Source organism: Helianthus annuus, chromosome 14 (assembly GCF_002127325.2).
Source record: "Helianthus annuus cultivar XRQ/B chromosome 14, HanXRQr2.0-SUNRISE, whole genome shotgun sequence".
Lineage (NCBI taxonomy): Eukaryota > Viridiplantae > Streptophyta > Magnoliopsida > Asterales > Asteraceae > Helianthus > Helianthus annuus.
In genome coordinates, this window is record NC_035446.2 from 170460273 (window position 1) to 170484680 (window position 24408).

The window sequence follows — 24408 nt, forward strand, 5'->3', positions numbered from 1 at the left end:
AAAAGGCTGCGTCTTTGTATGTACGCTTGCATTTTGCTCCATAACATGATTATTGAAGACGAAGGTCGGGCGATTTGTGAGTATGATGAGAATGCAGCTTGGGGGAACACTGTCCCGGTTGATCCCCCCCAACAGGATTTAAACTCGTTCTCGCTAACAAACGACTTCACGCATGCAAATCTTCAACAAGATTTGGTAGAACATATTTGGAACAACGTTAACATGGTGGACGGTGGCGGAGCCGAAGACGAAGACGAAGACGAGTAGTGTGTTTGTTTTAAATTTTTAAATCTAGTCTTTTTTTTTTCAAATTTTAGGTAGCGTAATTTTTTATTTTTTAGGTTATGTAATTTTTATTTATGTTATGAATGGATTTTATTATCTTAGTTTTAGTAGTATTTTTATTTAAATGTTGAATACTTTTTATAAAAAAAAGTTAAATAAATAAAAGTTAAACAATTAAAATGAATTAAACAATAAAAAATATGTGGTGGGGCCCCATCCTCCATCCCCCTCCATCTTCAATTTGACTCATCCCATGCTAGCCGCATATGTGGCGCCTACGTGGAGGCTCATGAGCCAAACCATACCCATTAGTCTTATTTACATCCCAAAAATAAATCTTCTGCATGTCAAACCAGCAAGAGTTGCAGAGAGATAAAGGCTGTGTTGGCATGTGTGCAAGAGAGAGAGAGAGAGAGAGAGAGTGAAACTACTCATTCAAAAAGAAAATTCCAAATAACCCAGTAACTCGTGCTGAAACCACACTTCAAGGAGAGAGAAACCACTTACATAGAGAGAGAGAGAGAGAATCCTCAAACATGTTCTTTCCTTCAACTTAACCAAACAACCCAACAAAATCCAATCACTGCCATCCCAACATGTCGATCTCTCTCCCAAACATGAACCTTTCATCGTTTCTCTTGTTCCTCCCACTCCTTCTCACCTTCCACCCACCAACTGTTTGTGGAAATGCGGAGCTGAAAGCTCTAATCACCATCAAAAACAGTCTAGATCCAGACAACACTTATCTGGCCTCCTGGACTGTTTTGGGCAACCAATGTGACGGCTCATTCGAAGGTGTTTTCTGCAACGAGAATGCTCAAGTTGCCAACATTTCTTTACAGGGTAAAGGTCTCTCCGGTAAGCTCTCACCGGCTTTGTCTGAGCTCAAACAGTTGACTGGTTTGTACCTGCATTACAACTCTTTGTCTGGCACCATTCCCGTTGAGATTTCTAACTTGACTGGCCTCGTTGACTTGTATCTTAATGTTAATAATCTGTCTGGAACCATTCCTGTTGAGCTTGGAAACATGGAGAGTTTACAAGGTAAGTAATTTGTTTGGAGTGTGTTTTACTTCATTTATTAATTAATTTGTTTGGTTTTTTGGAAGTATTTATGTTTTCAAACTTGTTGACTGTTGTTATATGCAGTGTTGCAGCTTTGTTACAACCAGTTTAGTGGAAGCATACCGACTCAACTTGGGTCAATGAAGAAGCTGAGTGTTGTTTCTTTGCAATCTAACCATCTTAGTGGTGCATTGCCTGCAAGTTTGGGTGATTTGGGGATGTTAAAGAGGCTAGATTTGAGTTTTAATCGCCTCTTTGGTTCGATCCCTACAAGATTGGCTGATGCTCCTATGCTTAGAGTTTTAGATGTGAGAAATAATACTCTCTCCGGCAATGTGCCTCTAGGTATTATTATTATTATTATTGTTAATATTATTATTCATGATTTTTGTTGCTTTTGAAACGCAAAGATCGAATCTTTCTTGTTAAACACCATTGTTTTTAACTTTATATCAGTCAAAAGGGGTGTTTTGATGTGCAGTTAGACTAATTATTGCATTAATGTAAGATAATCTGATTATTCAGGGTTAATATAGTAATATACTCAGATTCAGTGATTTAAACTTCATTTTCTAATAGCATATCCAAACACCTAGGGCTGCAAACGAACCAAACGTTCGGCGAACAGTTCGTGAACCGTTCGGCGGGAAGTTCGTTTGTGTTCGTTTGTTTACTAAACAAACGAACACGAACAAGAAATTTCGTTTGTTTAGTTAAATGAACAAACATGAACAGAGGTCGTGTTTGTTCGTTTATGTTCGTGAACGTTCGGTAATGTGTTCGTTTGTGTTCAATACTTCATTAGTGTTTTTAGTTTTTATATTTATTTAAATACTTCAAAATTCCGACAAATTAAATATCTAATAAGTGTCGGTGTATTATATATTCTGTTCATGAACGATTGTTTGTGTTCGTTTTTTTCCATTTGTGTTCATGAACATTAGTAGGGCTGTAAACGAACCGAACGAACACGAACAAGGCATTGTTCGTGTTCGTTCGTTAAGGAAATAAATGTGTTCACGAACGGTTCATGAACACTTACCGAACAATATTTTATGTTCGTGTTCGTTCATTAAGGAAATGAGCGTGTTCGCGAACGGTTCACGAACACAAATAAACACAAATATATTTGGCAAACGCGACGAAGGATAAAGATAGATGGCCCAGAGAGTAGCACTCGAACTTGAATCCCTTATTGTGTTACGGAGGTCAATCGTATTCGCCAATGTAAATAATGAGAAATGAAAGGGAAATGATGCATAAACAAGGTGAAAGTGAGTTTCCTAGTTTAATTGTTAGGGTAATAAAATAAATAAAAGTTTAATAATATAAAAAATACAATTAAATTATAAAAAAGTACAAAGATCTTCAATCAAAACACAAACATACACATATAAACAACGCAAATCAACGAATGTTCATGAACATGTTCACGAACACGTTCACGAACACCTTACCGAACGTTCATGAACACAATCAAACGAACGAGACCTTTGTTCATGTTCGTTCATTTAACTAATCGAACGAAATTTCTTGTTCATGTTTGTTCGTTTATTAAACGAACACACATAAATGAACTTCCCGCCGAATGGTTCACGAACTGTTCGCTGAACGTTCGGTTCGTTTACAGCCCTAAACATTAGTTTGTGCTCATTTGTGTTCGTCAACGTTCGTTGCCTAAAATTAACAAACAAACACAAACGAACACGAACAAGTTCATTTCCTTAACAAACGAACACGAACAAAAAATCTCGTTCGATAAGTGTTCGTGAACAGTTCGCGAACACATATATTTCTTAACAAACGAACACGAACAAGGTCTTGTTCATGTTTGTTTGGTTCGTTTGCAGCCCTACAAACACCCCTTAAGTTTGTAATGGGGGTGTGCATGGGTCGGTTTTGACCTAAAACCATAATCATAACCGTGATGTCGGTTAATGGATAACCATAACCGATCGGTTATGGTGGTTATGGTTATTCAATTTTGATGGTTTTAGCGGGTCGGTTATGGGTGGTTAACCGGTATTTAGCTTAGCTAAAAATAGCTTAATTTTTTTTAACATGGAATAAATTGTTATTGCATATTTGTATATATTAGTATATTACATAGTATAAAAAATACATATAATCTATCATATTAATACCAATTATTATCGAATATTGAAATAAAGTGATATGATACATTCCATAAATTCAAATAAACATCCAACCAAAACCACAAAACGATATGAAAAACCTATAAATACTATAAAAATCTTCAATAAACAACATCAAATATTAAAAAAATGGTGAAATGTCCTAAATCCTACAGAAATTTATTACATGTCGGTTCGGTTCGGTTATGGTGGGTATGGAAAAAATGATAGCCATAACCGACACACTACTTTCGGTTTTCAAAAAAACCATTAACCGACCTACTGGTTTTTTATTTGGTTCGGTTTTTTCGGTTAATTCGGTTATGGTTCGGTTAATTCGTTTTTTTGCACACCCCTACTCTCTAATAACTTTAAAAGATTGTAACAAATATTGGTGTTAAACTATATTGATTTGGGTTTTCTGAAAGGAATAGTATTGAAGCATAAAAATGCAAACTTTATTTTTCTTGTTACGTGTAATTAACATGTATATTTATTTTTGAATAAAAGGTTTAAAGAGATTAGCTGAAGGATTTCAGTATGGAAACAATTTGGGATTATGTGGAGTTGAATTCGCAACTCTGAGAGCCTGCAGTCCGTTAGATCGTGTGAATTCAGATGGCATACCGACAAAGAACCTTCCGGAAACAGCCGATTTAAAGCTTAACTGTAGCGACACGCATTGCTCGAGTTCATCGAAAACTCCACAAGCCTCAATTATTGTTGGTGTCATTGTCGCAATAGTTGGATTATCGGTAATAAGTTTCTTAGCAGTTTCGCATTATCTGAACAGAGTTAGAAAGCCTGGAAACAGGTTTGACTCATCTAACGACACCGTTGACCGATTAAAGTCAAAGGAAGTATGCAGGAAGAACGGCTCGCCACTAATTAACCTTGAGTATCCAAACGGGTGGGACCCGTTAGCTGAGGGTCGTCGATTTGGTGGGGTCTCTCAAGAACTAATGAGGAGTTTTAGGTTCAATTTGGAAGAGATAGAGTCAGCTACACAATACTTTGCTCCCGGAAATTTATTAGGAAAAAGTGTTTTTTCGGCTATTCATAAAGGAATGTTGAGAGACGGAACCGTTGTTGCTATTAAAAGTATTATAAAGAGTAGCTGCAAGTCTGAAGAAGCTGAGTTCTTAAAGGGTTTGAATATTTTAACGTCGTTAAGACATGAGAATTTAGTGAGATTAAGAGGTTTTTGTTGTTCGAAAGGGCGTGGCGAGTGCTTTCTTATTTACGATTTTGTACCTAATGGAAGCTTGTTACGGTATCTTGACATGAAGGATGGTGATCATGTTCTTGATTGGTCTACTCGAGCTTCCATCATTAACGGTATTGCTAAAGGTGAGACCATTTTTCCTAACTTACATTGATAAATTTTGGTCAATATTTGGTTTAACCGTTAAACTTTCATATATAAAGTACATGTTTTACCTCAAATTTCAAAGCGGACGTCCTTTTTATCATTAGAGGGTGCAAGACGGGCGGTTCACACTAGTTGGGTAAATGGTTAAAATGGGTTTGGCAAATCGTGTCTTAGCAGGTTTAACAGGTATCTGATAACGCGAACAACAAAAAATTTAAACATGAATACGCCTCGTTTAACTACTTTATATTCAATGTCTATAAGACAGATGTATATTTTATGCACCTAGAAGGAGAAATAATGGATCCTAACTTTCAAATTTTGATTATTTTTAAAAACGAAAAAAATACATGGTGTACTTTTCTGTTATCGTGTCTTAGCAGGTTACCTACAGGTTACCTATTGCCAGCCCTAGGTTTGGGTCATGTTGATGTCTCAACCTTTTTGTCCTTTTTATAATATTTAAAATGTGAACCCTAGCTTTCCAAAAGTACACAGATGGTCCCTGTGGTTTGCACATTGTAACGCATTGAGTCCCTACCTTTTTTCCAGAAGTACATGGATGGTCACTGTGGTTTGCACTTTGTAACGCATTTCGTTCCCAGCCAACAAATCTAAAAGTTTTAGCATGTCCAAGTTAGGGACTAAATGCGTTACAAAGTGCAAACCACAGGGACGATCTGTGTACTTTTGGAAAGCTAGAGACCAAATCCAAAATTTGGTAAACCACAACGACCATCGGTGTACTTTACTCAAATTATAAATTAATCTTGTGGCTAGGTGGTTGTAATTTGTAAGCACTTTGGGTGACTTTTGATCTACGTAATCCTTTTCCTTTATTCCGTGTTTTTAAAGTTTACCCATTTCAAAACGGGTCGAACTACTTGGGCAAATGGTCAATACGGGTTTGGTTCTGGTTGACTTGTCAGTTTGGTGTTAACTGGTAAGTATTCACTTTGGGTGACTTGTTGACCTGTTTGGCCCGTTTGGCCCGTTTCATATGTGGCTAAGCTTTTAATGTTTATCTATTTAACTGTTTTGGGCAACCTTAACCATCGGTTATTGTTTTCTTTAACCGTTTGTGGTTAACATGGGCAGGTATAGAGTATTTACATGGCAGCAAACTAAACAAACCGGCTCTCGTTCATCAAAACATATCAGTGAAAAACGTGCTACTCGATCAACGGTTCAAGCCACTACTTTCTGATTCGGGCCTCCATCAGCTTCTTACAAAAGACACCGTTTACTCATCGCTTAAAGCCAGTGCTGCGATGGGCTATCTAGCTCCCGAGTATGCCACCACAGGCCGGTTCACCCAAAAAAGTGATATCTATGCATTTGGGGTTCTCGTCTTTCAGATAATTTCTGGTAAACGGAAATTTGCTAGTGCAGCCCGCTTTGCTGCTGAGTCTTGCACTTTCATTGACTTTATTGACCCGAATCTCCACGCAAGATTCTGTGAGCAAGAAGCCGCAAAGTTTGCAAAAATTGCATTGATGTGCACCCATGAAACTCCTGATCAGAGGCCGTCTATTGAAGAAGTTGTACAAGAACTTTGTAGTCCATTATGCTAACCGATTTTTAGTTTGTTACCCGCTTTGTTGCTTCTTGGTAGAATGGTTTTTTTAGAAAGTAATTCGTAGGGAATTAGATGTTGTGTTTTACTAACTTCTCACTTTTAATGGGACTGTTAAAGTTTTTATTGTTGTAATTTTTAATTTAAGATGAATTTTGAATTCTTGTTGTTTGTATAACCAACATTTGTGGTATGCAATGTTACAACTAGTAGTGGTAATGAGATTTCTGTTGTGTAAAAAAAGCTAGTGTATTTAAAGACATACATGAATACTAAAAGTTAGGAAAAATCTTCAGTGTCGATACCGGTGCTCTAACGTTTTGTTTCCGAGTTTAATAAATGAAGGAAAAGAAGAGAAAATGAATTAGGATTGTTGTCGGGAAAAAGTGAAGCAATCATCCAACTTATTATACGTGGACTCGAGCTTGGGGAGGTGTTTGTCGAACACAGTTGTGTGTGTGTGTGAGAGTGGGGAAAAAGGGGTTGCGGGAATACCGCCCCCTTCTTGTTGTAAACACTCGTTGAAATTCCCCGATTTGTTCTCGACACCACTCCGTCTCCCTATACTAACATGGGTTTGAGAGTTTTGAAAAGAAATTTATGGTCAACATGGGAACAGCTCACTTGATAGAGACACATAGCTCTTAAAGAACTAAAAGTTGATTTCATGTTAAAAAAAAAGGAAAAAATTAAGGAGATAACGTGGTGGACTCGGGTTACTCTCAGTCTCAGAGTACTTTGTTTAGTTTAGTGGATACACTAAGAGTGCTCGAGATTGATTCTGGCGGTTAAGGAAAAAAAAAGTCAACTTACAACTTACAAATGAATTGATTGTCTTTGGATAACATTAGGGGTGTGCACGATTCGGTTCGGTTCGATTATTAGCATTATCCGTAACCGTAACCGAAGTCATCGGTTAATCGGTTCGGTTAATTCGGTTAATTTGTCGGTTTTCGGTTCGGTTCGGTTCGGTTAATTTTCGGTTAATAACCAATTCAAACAAGGGCTAACTTTTTTGCTTAGAAATACATATAACGGAGGTATAAATACATGAAATAGATGTATAAATACATGAAATTGATGTATAAATAAATGAAATGGAGGTATAACGCATGAATAGATGTTTAAAACATAAAATGGAGATATAAATAAATGAAATAGAGGTATTATTACATGAAATGAAAGTATAAAACATGAAATACATGAAATAGAAGTATAAAAGCAAGAAATATATAAAAAAATAAATTATTAAGTTCGGTTTGGTTAATTTCGGTTAACCGATGGCAAAAAAATATCCGTTAACCGACTTTCGGTTAATTCGGTTTTGGTTAATTTCAGTTCGGTTTTATTTGTTTTCGGTTCGGTTTCGATTAACGGTTCGGTTATTGGACACCCCTAGATAACATGATAAGTGAGATATTTGTGAAAACTGAAAATGGATGGTTTCAGACGTAGGCGACTATCTGTTCCACCATGAAACTCAAAAAACCTCCAATGGCCGTAACGACGTCGCCTTGTGCGCTATTCACGCCTCCCACCATCAAAATCCCTCGCCTTTTCCGCCCTTCGCAGCAGAAGGTACCTCTTCCTACCTACTTTCCATATATACTTATAAATTCAGTCATTCAATTTACAATTTGATATCTGTAAATAGGTGAAAGTGGGACCGATGACTGTATCTCCAATGGGTTTTGGCACATGGGCATGGGGCAACCAACTCCTTTGGGGATACCAAGAATCCATGGACACTGAACTTCAACAAGTTTTCAACCTAGCTCTTGATAACGATATTAACCTCTTCGACACTGCCGATTCTTACGGCACTGGTAAATTAAACGGCCAAAGTGAGAAGCTTCTTGGAAAGTTCATAACCCAATATCAAGGTCTCATCATTCAAAATTCATATACATTTTTTAATTACTAAGTTGTTAGTTAAATAAATGAATGAATGGAATATTCAGGAGATGCAAATGACATTGTGATTGCTACAAAATTTGCTGCGTATCCGTGGCGCCTAACGCCCAACCAGTTTGTCAATGCTTGCAAGTATACATATTTCCTTTCATGTTTATGAGTAATGGTGGATACTATTATTATACTTTAGTCGTTGAGTTAATTACTGTTTTCGTCCCTACGGTTTGTCAAAAATTAATATTTCAGTTCATTAGTTTAAAAATTGCGATTTCAGTCCCTGTGGTTTCACTTTCGTAACCATTTCAGTCCTTGTGGTTTCACTTTCGTAACCATTTCAATCCATTATTCTGTTAAGTACAGGGACTGAAATGGTTACGAGGTGGACTGAAAGGGTTACGAAAGTGAAACCAAAGGGACTGAAATCGCAATTTTTAAACTAATGGACTGAAATAGTGATTTTTGACAAACCACATGGACGAAAACAGTAATTAACTCTTAGTTGTTTGATGGATGAAGAAAAGTGAAGTGTTTTTGTAGGTCTTCTTTGGATAGGTTGCAAATTGACAAGATTGGAATAGCACAGCTACATTGGTCAACTGCAAACTATGCTCCTTTCCAAGAGCGAGCTCTTTGGGACGGTTTAGTCGCAATGTATGACAAGGTTATTGTTTATGTACCTCACCTTTGCAACTGTGAATCCCAGTGCGGTAGTATAACTTATACGATGTGCTCGTTGCAGGGTTTAGTTAAAGCAGTTGGGGTGAGCAACTATGGACCAAAACAACTACTCAAGATACATGATTACCTCAAGGAACGGGGAGTCCCCTTATCTTCGGCTCAGGTACTTGTCGTCATTTTGCTTCTTTTTAATCGACACTGGCAGTCTGATAGCAAAGCTAAGGTAAACTCAGTAAATCCCACCAATAGCAAAGCTAAGGTAGGACTAGGGTCTGACAAGGGTAAGATGTAGACAAACCTTACCTCTACCCTGTAGGAATAGAGAGGCTGCTTCCTGTAGACCCCAACTCGATAGTAGTTTTGCCTCAAGCCTTGGACATAAGGCACATAACACTCAGCAATTGAGACAGACTGATTAGTGCATGCCTGCATGGACCCCCTTGTCTTTCGGCTATCAACGCCACCACATGATGCATGATTAACCATCCTCCTCTTTTAACGTTATTTTCACGAAATTAGTAAAATAACGTTAAAATTAGTGCACTTTCACTTTTGCCCCCCGAGCACCCACACATATATACATTATATGAGTATACCGCAAGCGGGGCGTAACTGGCAGTTAATGAATAATGAGGGGATATACATTGGTGGTGGAGGAGGTGGAAAAATTACGTGAACCTAGAATTTTCTTCTAGAGTAAGGATTAAGGAAGAACATGACCTCGTGCTAAATGCGTATTGATATTAACCTTGCAGCTAAAGTTTACATTGGTGGTGGAGGAGGTGGGAACGCTAATTCGGTACATGGTACGGTGTATCCTATGGCGTACCATAGTCAAAGGAAACGCTAAAAGACCCTCGTATCGCGTACCAGATCGGTCGTACCGAATCGGGGTACAGAGTCGTCCCAATCGCCTCCGGTATGCGTACCGGATCGCTAATTTGGACCGTTCCCGGTTGTGTACCATAATAGCGTTCCAAACGGTGAATACACGTTTTTAATTAATACGAAACGCGTTTCCGTTTGTAGTGTACCGGCGTTCCGGCGTTCCAAAAGTCAGATTCCGGTACACCCAGGTCCTGAACAGTTTTTCCCCCATTTTGATTATGTTTTTGAAAATTTAATCAAAGATCTATTTTATACTTTTTTATATATGTGATACGTGTACCAAACTATGATGGTACGCCATAGGATACACCTTACCATGTACCGAATTAGCGTGCCCAAATGAACCTACCCCCAACGTACCGATTTTTAGAAAGGCCCGAATTGCGTACCCGTTTTCGTACCGCGTACAGGAGCGTACCCTGTTCCATGTGACTAAGCTAAACAAGTGGAAAGTAATATAAAGTTACCAGAGAAGATGCATAAATTAATTTTGTTTCTTATCCCTTAATAAGCGATCGTCTGTTGTTAAACCTGAATCTAGGTGCAATTTTCATTGTTGAGCATGGGTGACGATCAAATGGAGATCAAGAGCGTGTGTGATTCGCTGGGAATCCGTGTGATAGCTTACAGTCCGTTGGGCCTTGGCATGCTCACCGGCAAGTATACACCTGCTAATCTTCCACGTGGACCAAGGCACATTTCCTTCTCTTCTCCCTTTTAAATCTAATTAGATATCTACAGTAAACGAATTTCTCCTTCCTTATAAAAGTATCAACATTTAAGAGTTACGAAAAAGCATCCATGGATAACCTATGCAGTTAATATCGCCGATATATAACCGATATATTGGTTATCGGTCCCCTGGTGAGATATCAGTGCAAAATATGGGTACCAATATTATCGGCGATATTGACCGGCATATCATCGGTTTTCCCGATATCAGTACCTTTCTTCTTAGTTATACCATTCGTCTTTCTTCTTATTGCTGCTATCCGTGTTTTAAGTAAGTCTTAATTTTAACTGTTAGTGTTAAGTATTAGTGTTTTAAGTCTTAATCAGTTCCTACTTGCTACAATTATTAGTGTTTTGCAAGTTGTAAAAGGTTAATTTGTTAATGGTAGGAGAGTATACCGAATTGTTAGTGTTAAATTGCTATATATATAAATTCAGTATGATATTAAAATTGCCGATATCCCCCCCCCCCCCCCCCCCGCGCGATAACCGATATCTCAAATATCGGTCCTTCAGTTAATGATGAAAAATTTTAACTTATACTACCGAGTTTGCAGGAGCTTGCTGTTCAGACAAATAATTCCCGGGGTGGAGCCGTTGTTAATTTCATTAAAGGAAATAGCAGAAAAGCGGGGCAAAAGTGTACCACAGGTCTCACCGCGCTTCTTCCTTATTTACCAACTTAACTGGTTGGGCTGCGAATAATAACTACGAGGTTGTTGCCATTTTCAGGTAGCAATAAATTGGTGCATCTGTAAAGGGACTATACCAATCCCGGGAGTTAAGTCTGTTAAACAGGCTGAGGAGAATCTCGGAGCTTTAGGTTGGAAGCTGAAGCCCAACGAGTTGGATCAGTTGGAATATGCCGCACGTGATTCCTCCGCCAAGATGATCCAGAATGTATTCCAGACAAGGTAAGGTATAGATGTTGCGCTTCACTAACTTCTCGCTTTTAACGGAACTGTTAAAAGTATTTGTTGTTGTAAATTTTAATATAAGGTGAGTTTTGTATTTCTGTTGTTGATTGTATGATAATTAACATATGTATATGCAATGCAATGGTAGAAATCTGCAAGCAACATTTATTCAGATTTAAATATAACCCCTTCACAGCCCAAAATTTGTATACATCAAACCTAAAATATCTTAATATCTATGCGGTTAGTGCGGTAAAAAAAATCGGATGTCGGTCAAGGACCAATATTTGAGATATAGGTTATCGCTGTGGGATATTGTTAACTTTTAATATCAGGCAGAATTTATATATACAGAAATTTAACACTTAACAATTCAGTATACTCTCCTACCATTAACAAATTAACCTTTTGCAACTTGCAAAACACTAACAATTGTAGCAAGTAAGAACTCATTAAGACTTAAAATACTTTCATTTTAACAATTAAGACTTAAAACACTAAGGGGCTGTTTGGTAGCCTCTTAATGATCATTCAGATGCTACCTCTTAATGGTTTAAAACATCTGAATGAATAAGAGGTAACCTCAAGTCTGAATGGTTAAGAGGTAACCTCTGAATGGTAAATCATCACATGTGACATTCTTCTACATTCTCATTGGTAAAATTTTTAATGGTTCCATTAAAATGTAGCCTGTTAATGACCATTCAGAGGCTACCAAACAACCCCTAACATTTTAACAATTAAGAGACTTAAAACACTAATAGCAGCAATAAGAAGAAAGCCGGATGGTAGAATTAAGAAGAAAGGTACTGGTATCGAGAAAATCGGTGATATATCGGTCAAATATCGGTACCTATATTTGACACCGATATTTTACGTGGGGACCGATAACCGATATATCACCGATATTAATAGCATAGCTTAATATTAAACTATGCCTGTCCTAGTTCGATTTAAAGGAACCAAAGATGGTATAATTGACCTGTTATCCAGATAATTTTAAGACAATTTTCAGATTTTCCCTGCTATTCTCATCAACAGCCCTTTCCGATAGGCAACAAATGACTATTTGATCTGCTCCACCGCCATGAATCTTTCCAGTGCGTGTTATATCCCAACACAATCATATTCTTTTCACGCCCATTTCCTTGTATAGCGCCTAGAATATGTTTATGATGTTCAAGATTACAATCTATAACCACAAGATCCGCGTTTCTAAAGTTGTTTAGGCTACACAGTATGGTGATGGTCCTCCCTTGGAGGATGGTCCGCCACGTAAGCGACACGTAGGATGGGCATGAGGATGGGGCAAAGAGGATGGAGGTGTGGAAATGGGAGGATGGACCTAAAATGTGTATGTATATATTGTATGTATAGGGGTGTGAGAGGGGGGGGGGGATAATTTGTCTTCTTGTGATTGTCCTCAACGTCGAGCAGAGGACGCCCAGGACGAGGACGGTGAGGGGCGGCGTGGTGTTTGGTCCGTCGCCGGTCCGGGACGGTGGAGGACTAACCTCCATACCGTGTAGCCTTAGCAACAAAGCCTGTGCATCTGATCCCCAACAATAAAGTCAACTCGGTACACGTCTGATCCTAGTGCTTGTTTGGAGGATTGCAGTTCTTCTGTTCCTTTACAACTTACAAAAACTCTTTAATCATTTATGCCAACTGTTTTTTTATATAATAACTCTTTAATCATTTGTGCTTTACTAACTTCTCACTTTTACTGGAACTTATAAAATATTGTTGTGAATGTTGTAATTCTTTTTATTTGAGACAGGTTTGAATTCCAATTGTTGCCTGTATTATTAACATATCTCAATAGTCAAACTGGAACCTAGTTCGATTCAACTAGAACCAAAGGTGGCGTGTTTCGGCCAATTAGTTACCTAATTTGTCCATGTTTCAACCAGTTACCCAACTAAATGGTCCATGTTTTTTGACGCATAGCGGAAACACAAATAATAAAAGAGATAACTCTTGAGAAAAATTGATAAATTTTTTAATGGGAATTACATTACATCAGAGGTCCATTTTATAAGGAATTTTAAATTTGGTAGGCATTGCCAAATATGTTAAATTGAAAATTGACAACTAATTATCAATTTAAAGACATAAACATGAAATTTTAGGAAATCCTTGGTTTACGCGTTTTTATAGTAAATTAGAATGATTAGAAATTGCTAAAATTGGGAAAAAAAACTTTAACGTCAACTCCATTCGTAGTCTAAGTTATGTTATTTTATAAATTATACATATTAACTTTTTATGTTTGGAGCATTTTCTACCTTGTTTTGCGCTATCTTGTTGGTTTAAGTAAGAGTCTGCTAACTCTTGAATTAGTTTCGTATCGTATTTCTTAAGGCCTCATCTATCTCTCTCTCTCTCTCGTTTCTTGATGTTTAACTATCAGGACGATTACAAACTAATGGCAGGTAGACGAGCAACAAGCTGCGCCGCTACCCCTTTCTGAATAGCAAATCCTACCCTGCTAAACACAAAATTCTGCCTCTTAACATGTGCGGTGTTACTGCTTACCACCTGTTGAATCAATTCCGTATTATTTTGCCCCGTTATTGAGCTAAGGCTGCACGGTGTGGGGATTAGCCTTGAACTGTCCCCCACCGGCGCCGCACCTCCTCCCATCTCGCCCCACAGCTGCGGCGTCCTCCCCGGCTACCTGCGGACGATGGAGACGCCCCTCCCCCTCTCTCACACACCTATACATACAACATATACATATACATTTTAGGTTCATCCCCCATTTCCTTACCTCCATCCTCTTTGCCCCATTCTCACATCCCTCCTACGTGACGCCTACGTGACGGATCATCTTCCAAGGGAGGACTATCACCATACCGCATAGCCTATCCCCCCACTTGTGGCCTAGTGGCTGAAGACTTGGGTTTTCCAATGGAGATTCAAGTTCAATTCCCACTTGTGTCATATTGGGGTGGATATTGGGCAATGATGGTAACAAACCCACCGAGGAGGGTTCGATCCTGAGCCGCACCCCGGTTTTCATCCGGCTGTTACTTCAGCGATGCATCTCGTGTGGAGGCAGTACGGTTTCCGGGGGAACGCCGTAACCATGTCTGTCCAACCCAGCGCGGACCCGGTTAAGACAACGTAGTCTGGGCAGATATTGGCTAGGGCCGCCGTTTAGACGGTGTGACATTGGGTCACTCAACAACAGTTTTCAGGTATACAAAAGCATTCCAAAACTGTTTAGTTCCAAGTTCTAACCAATTCTATGTAGAAAAAACTATAATAACATACAAATGATAACCCTCTTTGTTATCAAATTAAAATCCAGAAATACAATTACATCATAAGCTATTGTATATACCTCCAAGAATCAACTAGTCCCTAAAAGATCTAACCTTCCAAAACTCAAGAGTCATTGTATCAAGACATCCAAACAGTTCAAGTTTTCGCAACTCGCCTACCCGGTGATTTCACCTTAAAAACATGTTCTTCACCTGTGCAGTCATCTACCTTAACAATCCAATGACTCTTTTTACTTCCACCATGGCTGCCACCGCGGGTATGCTTACCATTACCACCACCGACCCCGCCATTATCAGATTTTCCGGCTATTCTCATCAACAACAGCCCTTCTCCGATAGGCAACAAATGACTATTCGATCTGCTCCACCGCCACGAGTCTTTCCAGTGCGCGTTATATCCCAACACGATCGTACTCTTTTCACGCCCGTTTCCCTGTATGGCGCTTAAAATCTGCTCATGATGCTCAAGATTACAATCGATAACCACGAGGTCAGCGTTTCGGTAGTAGTTTAGCAGCAGAGTTTCTGCGTCCCCAACAATAAAGTCAACTCGGCTTGCGTCTGATCCTAGTGCTTGTTTCGAGGATTGCAGCTCTTCTGTTTCTTTAAAAATGCTGATCACGTGCCCGCCGGTTTGCTCAGCTGCCTCCACAAGGCCTAGGGTGGTGGACCTGGCGCTGGCAGCACCTACAACCACCATGAGCTGCGCATTGTTTCCGGCTGCAATCGCGGAAATGAACTCTGCTATATCCGGCTCATTACCAATCTTACCCTGCAAGATTAAGTTTATGACAACGTAAGTAAAACTATCGACGTTCGTGAAGATATCCAATAATGTTAATGTCAAGGCAAATTGGAAAATAATCTCATCTTTCTGAAATTGACTGATAATAATCCCAAGTCAGTTATTAGCCAATAATAATCCGACCTCATCCAATTTTTTTTAAAATAGTCTGCCGTTAAAATAAGCTTAACGGAGTTAAGTGTTTTTCCGAATTACAAACCGATGTTTCCGAATGAGGATACGAGTCGATTGATGTAAAACTTACCTCGAAATGGCTTGAATTTTGTTAATTGGAAGTTAAACACCCGAATTGAAGCACCGTTTTCGTGGGTTAGGGGCAGTATTTCGAGGTAAGTTTTACATCAATCGACTCGTATCCTCGTTCTGATCAAAAGCCCTAAAACATCGGTTTGTAATTCGGAAAAACACTTAACTCCGTTAAGCTTATTTTAACGGCAGACTATTTTACAAAAAAAAAATGGACGAGGTCAGATTATTATTGGCTAATAACTGACTTGGGATTATTATCGGCCAATTTCAGAAAGATGAGATTATTATTTTCCAATTTGCCTAATGTTAAAGATTGTTAAGAAGTGGTGATGAACATGAACTTACCATTTTCATGGATTTGATGTAGGCTTCAGTGGCATTTTCAGTTAACCAATAAGCCATCTTTCTTTGAGAACAATCTTGAAATTATGTGTTGAGGTTCTTGTAGAAGAAGAAGGCTTTTGAAACTGAAGATATAAGTTTAAGTTTTATGTTTTGAACATGGGTATTGAGTGTATATATAGGATTGAATGAGATAGTTTAGTTAAGACCCATGTGCAGGTGCTATTGCCTTGTGGGAAGATTGATTAGGTGTGGTTTGTTTGGTTCTTTATGGGTCATTTAATGGTTCAATTATTTATAACAAATAAATGAGTTAAAATGACTTGACAATCTATAAGATATAAATGAGTTAAAATGACTTGACAATGAAATTATATCTGAATAGTTAGTTCTCATCCCTTTGATTGAAGTAGGGGCGCTTTTGGTTCCGTCAGTGCTTGAAACATTTTGTTTTCTTAGGGGTTGTTTGGTAACTTCTGAATGGGTAAGTGCTGAACCACTAAGAGATCTGAACCAATAAGAGGTCATTAAGAGCCAGTATAATGCTTAACCGTTAACAGTGACGCAGCTTAGGCATAGCCCGAGGGGGCGCCCGACCCCCCGAACTTTTCGATGCGTAGTGTTATGAATAGTACTTTCGTATAGAAATTTTTTAGGTATATACGTTTCCGCCCCCCGGTTTCGGAAAATTTGGGGGGGGGGGAAGCTTCGCCAATGACCGTTAAGAGGCAAATATCTGACCGATTCAGATAAGAGGTCTTAATCATTCCGACTCAGTATAATGCTTAATCATTCAGAGGCAAATTCTGAATCATTCAGACGTGTGCTCGCGAAACAAATAGTCTAAACCATTAAGTGCTGAACCAGTAAGAGGTCTGAACCATTAAGAGCTAACCAAACGGCCCCTTAATGTTACTATATCTCTAGAGTCAACAACTTTATACGAGCTTACTAACTCAAGTTTCTTAATCTTACTATATCTCTTGAGTCAACAGTTTTATACGAGCTTGCTAACTCAAATCACTTGTTATCATTACCCTTCGGTTTTTAGAAGTGTACCACGATGTGCTCAAATTGGATTAGCGATTAATTCTGTAGGTTTCGTTGTAAACGCATTTGGTTACTTCCAATTACGTAAACGATTAATTCAAACATGGCATTTTTATTATTTTTATTTTATATCAGAAAGTGTTAAGACGATATTAGCTTTAACATTTAAAGTAATTTATAGAACATTTAAAATTTTAGACAATAAGTTTTTAGGTCAACCAATTTTTTAACCTGACCTGTTATCTAACCCATCTATTTCGACACCTCTGATATTAAATCATGATAAAAAAATATATATTTTAGCACGCGTTTCACTTACACCTTTTTAACTTAACGAGTTACCAATTATAAAGTAGTAACGTACACCATCTAGAACGGTTAATGTTTCCGTACTTACATTTGTCAAACACGACGTTACTTACCTCGAAAGTTAAGAATGTAGGGGGTTTTAACAACACTTGCTTGAAGATTAAGACTATAATGGATTGGTTGGCATCTAATGCAACAGTTTCCATGGTGTTTCTCGCCCAATGGCATTCCTAGATGCTTGGTGTATTAGCTGTAATGTTCTTTAACTCAAGGACAGTTGAAGGTTTCCATGAATTACTTCATTTATTTAATTTCTTTAAAAATATCCTCGAATTTCTTATCGTCAAAACCCATGTTAGAGCTGACACTAATCCAGCAAAAACATGTGTTTAATTATCACTAAAGTTTTCAAGTTGGTGTTTTTTATAGAGTGTATAACTATGGGCCAAATCTTAAACCACTACTTAGTATAGTGTTTATCTAAATCTAAATCTTAAACTCGCCACTAGTGATTGTGTTTAATAAGATCCAAATCTTGATTAGTTGATTAGAACTAAGCCCGAGAAAACGAGTAGATCGGATAGGCCTAAGTACCAGGGTTCAGGGTTCAGGTCAAAATGGGTTCTGATCAAAATGAGAGTTCGTCTTGAAATGGTCCGTTTTATAAAGAAAAAAAGTATTATTTACATATTTGATTCTAAATCTTACACTCGCCACCAATGATTGTTTTTAATTAGATCTAAATCTAGATTAGAACTAAACAAAACTTCTTTATATAAAGACCTCTCATTATAATATTTTGTGTGACTTGAACTTGTGATTAATTAGTTATTGCCCCTTTTGGGGTCACCTTTTGCAAGTTGAGAAAATTTATAATAGAAGTGAGTTGTGTATCTGGAGAAGGCAGGGGTGGCTGCAGTTTTTGCCTCCTATAATCTCAACTTAGATCTGGATTTGTTCTACATGTTTCCTCTGCCACACACCAAAACACCATTCAAATTTCAACCCGATATTCGATGTATCAAACAATTCAGAATTCATCCTCCCAACAACTTGTGTTTTTTATCGTATGTTAATATGTTATAGCGCGACACAAATACTTTAATAATAAAAAACAAGAGTTGGCAAGTGTTTCTTGAACGCGTGAAACAAGCAGAGGCGTCTCTGAGAATTCACATACCTATTCGAGCTTGAAAAAACGTTGCCTTCCGTTATATTTTGTTATTATTTAAAAAAAATCAAATTAGTATTGGGTTCAATAAACCTAATTCCAAGTGGGCTAAATTTTAAACCATAAAAAATGATTTGTAAATGGGCTTATATTGGAAGTGTTATGTGTTTACTATTTAAAAAAAATAACATATACGTATCAGATTTTTTTTTAAATCGCATGCCCCTCGAAATCGCAGGCCTTGTGCGGAGGTCCTCCCCGCACACCATCAAAACCTCCCATGGAAACAAGTATCGTGACTAAAAGTAAATGTAACGAAACGGGTGGTGATACTCATACACCATTTAAGCCAAACATTACAAAACATAACCAGCCCCCTCATGGTTACTAAAAATGTAAGTCACTTGGCTCTCTATTGGTCACATACTTACAAGTGTTGGTGCCCATTATACATTGTCTAAAGTTATCATATTCATAAATACTAATTTCTTGGCTAATATTCAATGGGTTTGTTCAAGTATGGGCTAAATATATTTTGAGATTTGTGGTCATAACTTAAGCGCGACACAATCATCGGTCAACATGGAGATATTTTTTAGTTTTTAGTTGTCATATAGCTTGTTTCGAGCCATGAACAAAAAAGGCAACGATCCATGAAGATGAACGATCGAACGGCATCAATAAGATTCAAGAAATCTCCCGTACATAATGGGAACAAAAATGAGTGATTGCAGATCTTTTATTTACATGATTAAAGTAAATGATTGGTGATTGGTGACGAGTGAGGTCCATGGGTAGATCAAAGTGAATATTAGCCAAGAATGCATATTTGTGAAAATGGATGGGTGCCATACATTTCAGACGTAGACTGGTCATGAATATATCTATTGCATAAAAAAAAAAGTAAACTGCAAAAATGGTACCTAAGATTTGATCACTTTTGTCATTTTAGTCCAAAATTCTTACATTTTGAATTTGGGTCCCTATTGTTTGAATTTTGTTGCCATTTTCATCTAAAATCAAAATTTGGTCAGAACTTTCAGTTAACATTCAGTTTTTTTTTTCTTTTCTTCCTTCCATTTTAATGAAGGGCAAAATGGTCGTTTAACATTTTATTATAACAAATTAAAAAAAAATTGACCATTTTGCCCTTCATTCAAAAGGGAGGAAAAAGACAAAAAAAAAAAAAAAACTGGATGTTAACTGAAAAATCTGATCAGATTTTGATTTTGCATGAAAATGACAACAAAATTAAAACCACATGGACACAGATTCAAAACGTTTAAGTTTTGGACTAAAGTGCCAAAAGTGACCAAACCTAATAGACTATTTTGGTAGTTTAATCTAAAAAAAGTTAATCTTAATTATTTGTTTTCAATTTAACGATTTTACCACTTTTGAAAAAATCAACAAAAGAGTGCACTAACTTATTTAATAAATTAATAATTATATTAGCATTTATTGAGCATCAAGTGTTCTAATGGTTTTTGTGCTTCGAATAATTGTAGAAAACACCCTAACTTAAGTTTTAATTGAATATCAATATCGAGCAAAATTTTCAAATTAAAATTAGCCCATTATAGTATATGTGCTCAAAAGTGCAAAATCATAGCAATATTCTTAACGACAAGATTCTAGTAGCTTTACTCTTAAGCAGAAGTCACATTACACTATTACAGTGCTGAATTCAGATACAATTTTTCAAACTCAAACTAGTAACAAAAAATAAATAGAAAAACTTAACAAAATAAATGTAACCTACTTCGTTTTGTCTTTTAGACCATCCGTAGTGGGCGTTTTCTTTTAAAAAATACGCCCCAAACACGCCCGAATTCGCCCCAAGCCCCCCCCCCCCCGGCGTGATCTTACGTTTTTCGCGAAAAAAAGTTGAACGGCGTTGTTTAAAACACGCCAAAGAAATGCATGGGGGAGCGAAAAAATGCATGTTTATTTATTTATTTATTTTTTAATTCCAATTTAATAGTTGGATGGGGCGTTATTGGACATTATTCCCACCACGCCACTTTTGCAAAAACGCCCAATAATGCCCCCATGCTGACTGGACTGCCACATGGCAGAAAACTCCCCAGGATGGGGGCATTATTCAACAAACAACTACGCATGGTCTTAGGATCGAAGCTAAAGAAGCTTGAAGTGAGTAGTCTTGTCCAGTGAGTTGTCTTTATCTTTAGAGTTAAATGTCATTTTAGTTTCTGTGGTTTGGGTCATTTTGCCAGTTTAGTGCAAAGGTTTTATTTTTCGATTGTGTGTCAAAAAGGTTTACCGTTGTCATTTTAGTCCACTGGGTTAACTTTATCTTTTTTCTGTTAATGAGAAGAGCAATTCGGTCATTTTATATGGCCGAATTGTCATTCTAGTTAACAGAATTGCATATAAAATGACCATATTGCCCTTCTCGTTAATAGAAAAATGAATGAAGATAACCCAGTGGATTAAAATGGCAATGTTGAAACATTTTTATACACACAGTCAAAAAATGAAACCTTTGAACTAAACTAGCAAAATGGCCCAAACTACAAGGACTAAAATAACATTAGCTCTTATCTTTATCTCTACGTGGATTTAGTTATATCTAATCTAAATATTAATAAAAGACTCCAACTAATGGCACATAACATTTTCTCCTTCAACTTATTTATATATACTCTAATTTGCAACATAAAGGTGCATTTGATTGTTGTAACATGTGTTTCTATTGTGTTCCATGCTTTACTTTTTGTACTTTTTGGTGTTGTAAATTCATCCCCACAAAATCGCAGGAGAGAGAGGAAGACAAAAACGATGGAACCCTAACTATCTCCCACCGTCCCCTTCTCCGTCTTCCCGTCGCTCCTACATCCGCTCCGGCGCCTCCTTCACTCTCCTCAACAACACCTCCACCTGGCCATCGATCAGTTTCCGAATATCTCACCGACAAAAGTGCCGATTGACGATCAAATCGGTGCTAGATTCAGCTTCAATCGATCAGTATTTCGGACTCACGGAATCAGATGCACGTAATCCGACTTTATCGACTTCGTTTAGGGTTCCGATGCATCGGAAACCTAATCAGACGGTGTTAAAAGCTCAGCCTAGGGTTTGTACTGGACCGACTCATACTAAACCACTCACTGAAGAAGAAGCGTTTAAAGTTTTGGATACTATACTTAGATCTTGTATAATATTTTTGGATGTTTTGGTTTGTATGATGAGTTTTTATAGCTTGCAAAGTTTCGATGATGTGTGTGTTGTAGTTGCTGCAGTTAGTTAGTTTAGTTAAGCTCAGGTGTAGCAGTAGTTTCTGGTTTTCGATTCGGACACAAATGATTTTTTGTATTGGAGTGGTCTAGCTTTTGACTTTAGATTGATCATAGTTGTTTAGGTCTTATGATGCATGTGATTATAAGATAATTTGATGCAGTTAGTCAGTGACGTGTAGCAATCAAATGGCTAGATACTCAAAGATTAACCAAACACTTCAAGAAACCTCAAAGGTTCTTGATAGAACTCAAAAGTTCACAATTATTAGTAATCAAACTAGAAACTGATCATAAACATTCACCAAGATTGTTATTTATACTAGACCCTTACAAGTTTCGACATAGTAGAACTTTTATCTTCATTGATGTTGACCGACAGGTTTAGGAGTTTCATTACAAACCTGTTGGAACTTGGAATGGTCACTACTTTGTGTTGACTGTTGAATAGACGGTGTACGCGGCGACGTCGCCTTAGCCTGGACGACAGTTAGTTTTCTTCAACTTTCAACATTGGGTTTTTTCTTTTGAATCTTTTCTATTCATCTCACCCTTTGCTACTTTTGATTGATTATTCGCAGGTGGTTTGACGGTGGTGTTCTCCTTTCTCTTATTTGTCTTCTAAATTCCTCATTGTCAATTCTTTACTCAAGTTTCTAAGGTTCGTCAACCTCGATTTTAGTATTAATTTGTTTGTGTTTTTAATAACTTCTTTTTGATGCTTTGTATTGATCGATTGCTTGCATAAGTGACCGCAAATCCGTAGCAGTTTCGCATCTAAGTTTGATTTACAAAAATGTATGTTTGTTGGAATGAAAAAAATGCAACTAGGATATGCTTTGAATTGTTCTTTTTCGTAAAGTTGATATTATACGTAATCACAAAAATGGTTATTCTGACTTTTTTCCTTTTCAAACAAATTTACCCTTTCGATATTGATCAGCAGGTAAAGCATGTATATTTTTTACTATTTTGTAAATTTAGGTAACCCAAGAACAGTTTGCGACTCTCTTTGTTAACTATGGGCATGTAAACATTTTTCGGTACAGTTTGCAACTCTCTTTGTTAACCATCCTCCGATCATGTCGATTGGCCACAGTGCTTATGGGATCGTGTGGTATGTGTATATTTTTGTGACTGATCAGTTTCGCTGAACTCTGAGACGAATGAGATGGTTGCTTTGAAGAAGATTGCGTATGCTTTTGATAATTGTGTGGATGCGAAGCGAACACTTCATGAGATTAAGCTTCTTCGACATTTGCATCATGAGAATGTGAGTTTTGCTTTCATGTGAACATGCTTGTTTAATAGATTTATGCACGATTGTAGATCTTTTATCAACTGTGAATTAGTAACCCATGTTGCTTTTAGATTACTTAGGTGTAATCATTATAGATTTATAGTCCGATTGAAATTGTTGAGAAAATTCGCTATGTTTTTGTCGGTCAATAAGATCATAATGATTTGATAATTTACAGCTTTTGAATGCTTAATTGATGTATAAGAAGTAACAATGGAGCGGGTTGTCTTTAGTTGAGTGGACTTTGGTTGCCAACTGGAGGAGAAAAGAAAACTTAGACGGTAAGTAATTATATTCAAGATTTGAGAATTGGCAGTGGTAATTTCAAGTTACATTTGCAGATGCAAGGAACAATAATGGAACCTCAACAACTTGTACATCATATTTTTTTGTAGAATTGTTGCCCACTTTGTTGACTATGCACTCCAATGAGGTTGCAAAAACAGTGCTAGAGCCAGCTAGAACAAAAGTTCCAAAAAATGGAACGCTCCTTATGCTATAAATGTAGTTTTTGTTTTTGTATGTAAATGTAGATTTGGCTTTTTTTTGTCTTGCAACTCTTATTTTGCAATAAGAGAATACGTTGAGACATTAATTGGTGTTTATCAATTAGGAATACAAGCATAAGACATCAATAAATTGTTATTAATTTAGGAATATAACGGTTTACGAAGTTCAGTCCCGCTGATGAGCGCGGGTATCGTTTTTGGACAATCATTGGTGTTTAAGAAAGCGCGTTCCCGCTGAGACACTAACTTATGTAATTAAGTCAATTGATGCGACTCAATGACAACAGATTGAATATAAATATTGCCCCCGCCGCATCGCGGCGGGTTGCGTTTCTAGTTAAATATTAATTAATAATATTATTAATATATCTTATATCTAATAAATTATTAATATCTTTTGAATTAATATAAATATATCTAATATCTAATAAAAATAAGATATGTGGATTTATTTGAACATTTAAGTAATTATGTATTATTTTATATTTTTTATTATTTAATGATATTATCGTAAAATATGAAGAAAATAAAAAAAAACGAATTTACTAAGTATGAAAATGTAAC

At 37.1% G+C, this 24408-nt stretch overlaps 3 protein-coding genes and 1 long non-coding RNA gene across 8 annotated transcripts; 3 read left to right on the forward strand and 1 right to left on the reverse strand.

Moving 5' to 3' along the window:
- The first annotated feature begins 665 nt into the window (after positions 1-665).
- Positions 666-6596, forward strand: LOC110905053 (LRR receptor kinase SERK2). The gene is made up of 4 exons (XM_022150939.2): positions 666-1329; positions 1435-1695; positions 3996-4835; positions 5956-6596. The coding sequence occupies exons 1-4, from the start codon at positions 882-884 to the stop codon at positions 6429-6431; spliced, it is 2025 nt and encodes a 674-aa protein (XP_022006631.1). The 5' UTR covers positions 666-881; the 3' UTR covers positions 6432-6596.
- Positions 6597-7835: 1239 nt separating this feature from the next.
- LOC110905054 (pyridoxal reductase, chloroplastic) lies at positions 7836-11742 on the forward strand. 3 transcript variants are annotated; one of them, XM_022150941.2, is made up of 8 exons: positions 7836-8011; positions 8088-8316; positions 8395-8479; positions 8885-9008; positions 9087-9188; positions 10455-10606; positions 11203-11296; positions 11378-11742. In XM_022150941.2, the coding sequence occupies exons 1-8, from the start codon at positions 7907-7909 to the stop codon at positions 11561-11563; spliced, it is 1077 nt and encodes a 358-aa protein (XP_022006633.1). In that variant the 5' UTR covers positions 7836-7906; the 3' UTR covers positions 11564-11742. The 3 variants fall into 3 exon arrangements, with proteins under 3 accessions (XP_022006633.1, XP_022006632.1, XP_035839458.1); XM_022150940.2 differs by having other exon boundaries at positions 8885-9188; XM_035983565.1 differs by lacking the exon at positions 10455-10606.
- Positions 11743-14833: 3091 nt separating this feature from the next.
- LOC110905055 lies at positions 14834-16406 on the reverse strand. The gene is made up of 2 exons (XM_022150942.2): positions 16252-16406; positions 14834-15624 (listed from the first exon to the last, which is right to left on the reverse strand). Exons 1-2 carry the CDS (start codon positions 16306-16308, stop codon positions 14989-14991), a joined length of 693 nt encoding a protein of 230 aa, XP_022006634.1. The 5' UTR covers positions 16309-16406; the 3' UTR covers positions 14834-14988.
- Positions 16407-21462: 5056 nt separating this feature from the next.
- Positions 21463-23992, forward strand: LOC110905056. Of its 3 annotated transcripts, none has more exons than XR_004879901.1 (5): positions 21463-22524; positions 22617-22696; positions 23085-23308; positions 23514-23616; positions 23677-23992. It is a non-coding gene; the product is annotated as an uncharacterized LOC110905056 (long non-coding RNA). The 3 variants fall into 3 exon arrangements; XR_004879902.1 differs by having other exon boundaries at positions 23731-23992; XR_004879903.1 differs by having other exon boundaries at positions 23020-23308; positions 23514-23992.
- Positions 23993-24408: the final 416 nt, after the last annotated feature.

Coding starts and splice junctions, on each gene's coding strand:
- LOC110905054 (XM_022150940.2), top strand. CDS start 7,907: ATGAAACTCAAAAAACCTCCAATGGCCGTAACGACGTCGCCTTGTGCG. Junction 8,012..8,087: donor TCCGCCCTTCGCAGCAGAAG/GTACCTCTTCCT, acceptor ATCTGTAAATAG/GTGAAAGTGGGACCGATGAC. Junction 10,607..11,202: donor AATCTTCCACGTGGACCAAG/GCACATTTCCTT, acceptor CCGAGTTTGCAG/GAGCTTGCTGTTCAGACAAA.
- LOC110905055 (XM_022150942.2), bottom strand. CDS start 16,308: ATGGCTTATTGGTTAACTGAAAATGCCACTGAAGCCTACATCAAATCC. Junction 15,625..16,251: donor ACATCAAATCCATGAAAATG/GTAAGTTCATGT, acceptor TTAATCTTGCAG/GGTAAGATTGGTAATGAGCC.
- LOC110905053 (XM_022150939.2), top strand. CDS start 882: ATGTCGATCTCTCTCCCAAACATGAACCTTTCATCGTTTCTCTTGTTC. Junction 1,330..1,434: donor AAACATGGAGAGTTTACAAG/GTAAGTAATTTG, acceptor TGTTATATGCAG/TGTTGCAGCTTTGTTACAAC. Junction 1,696..3,995: donor CTCCGGCAATGTGCCTCTAG/GTATTATTATTA, acceptor TTTGAATAAAAG/GTTTAAAGAGATTAGCTGAA.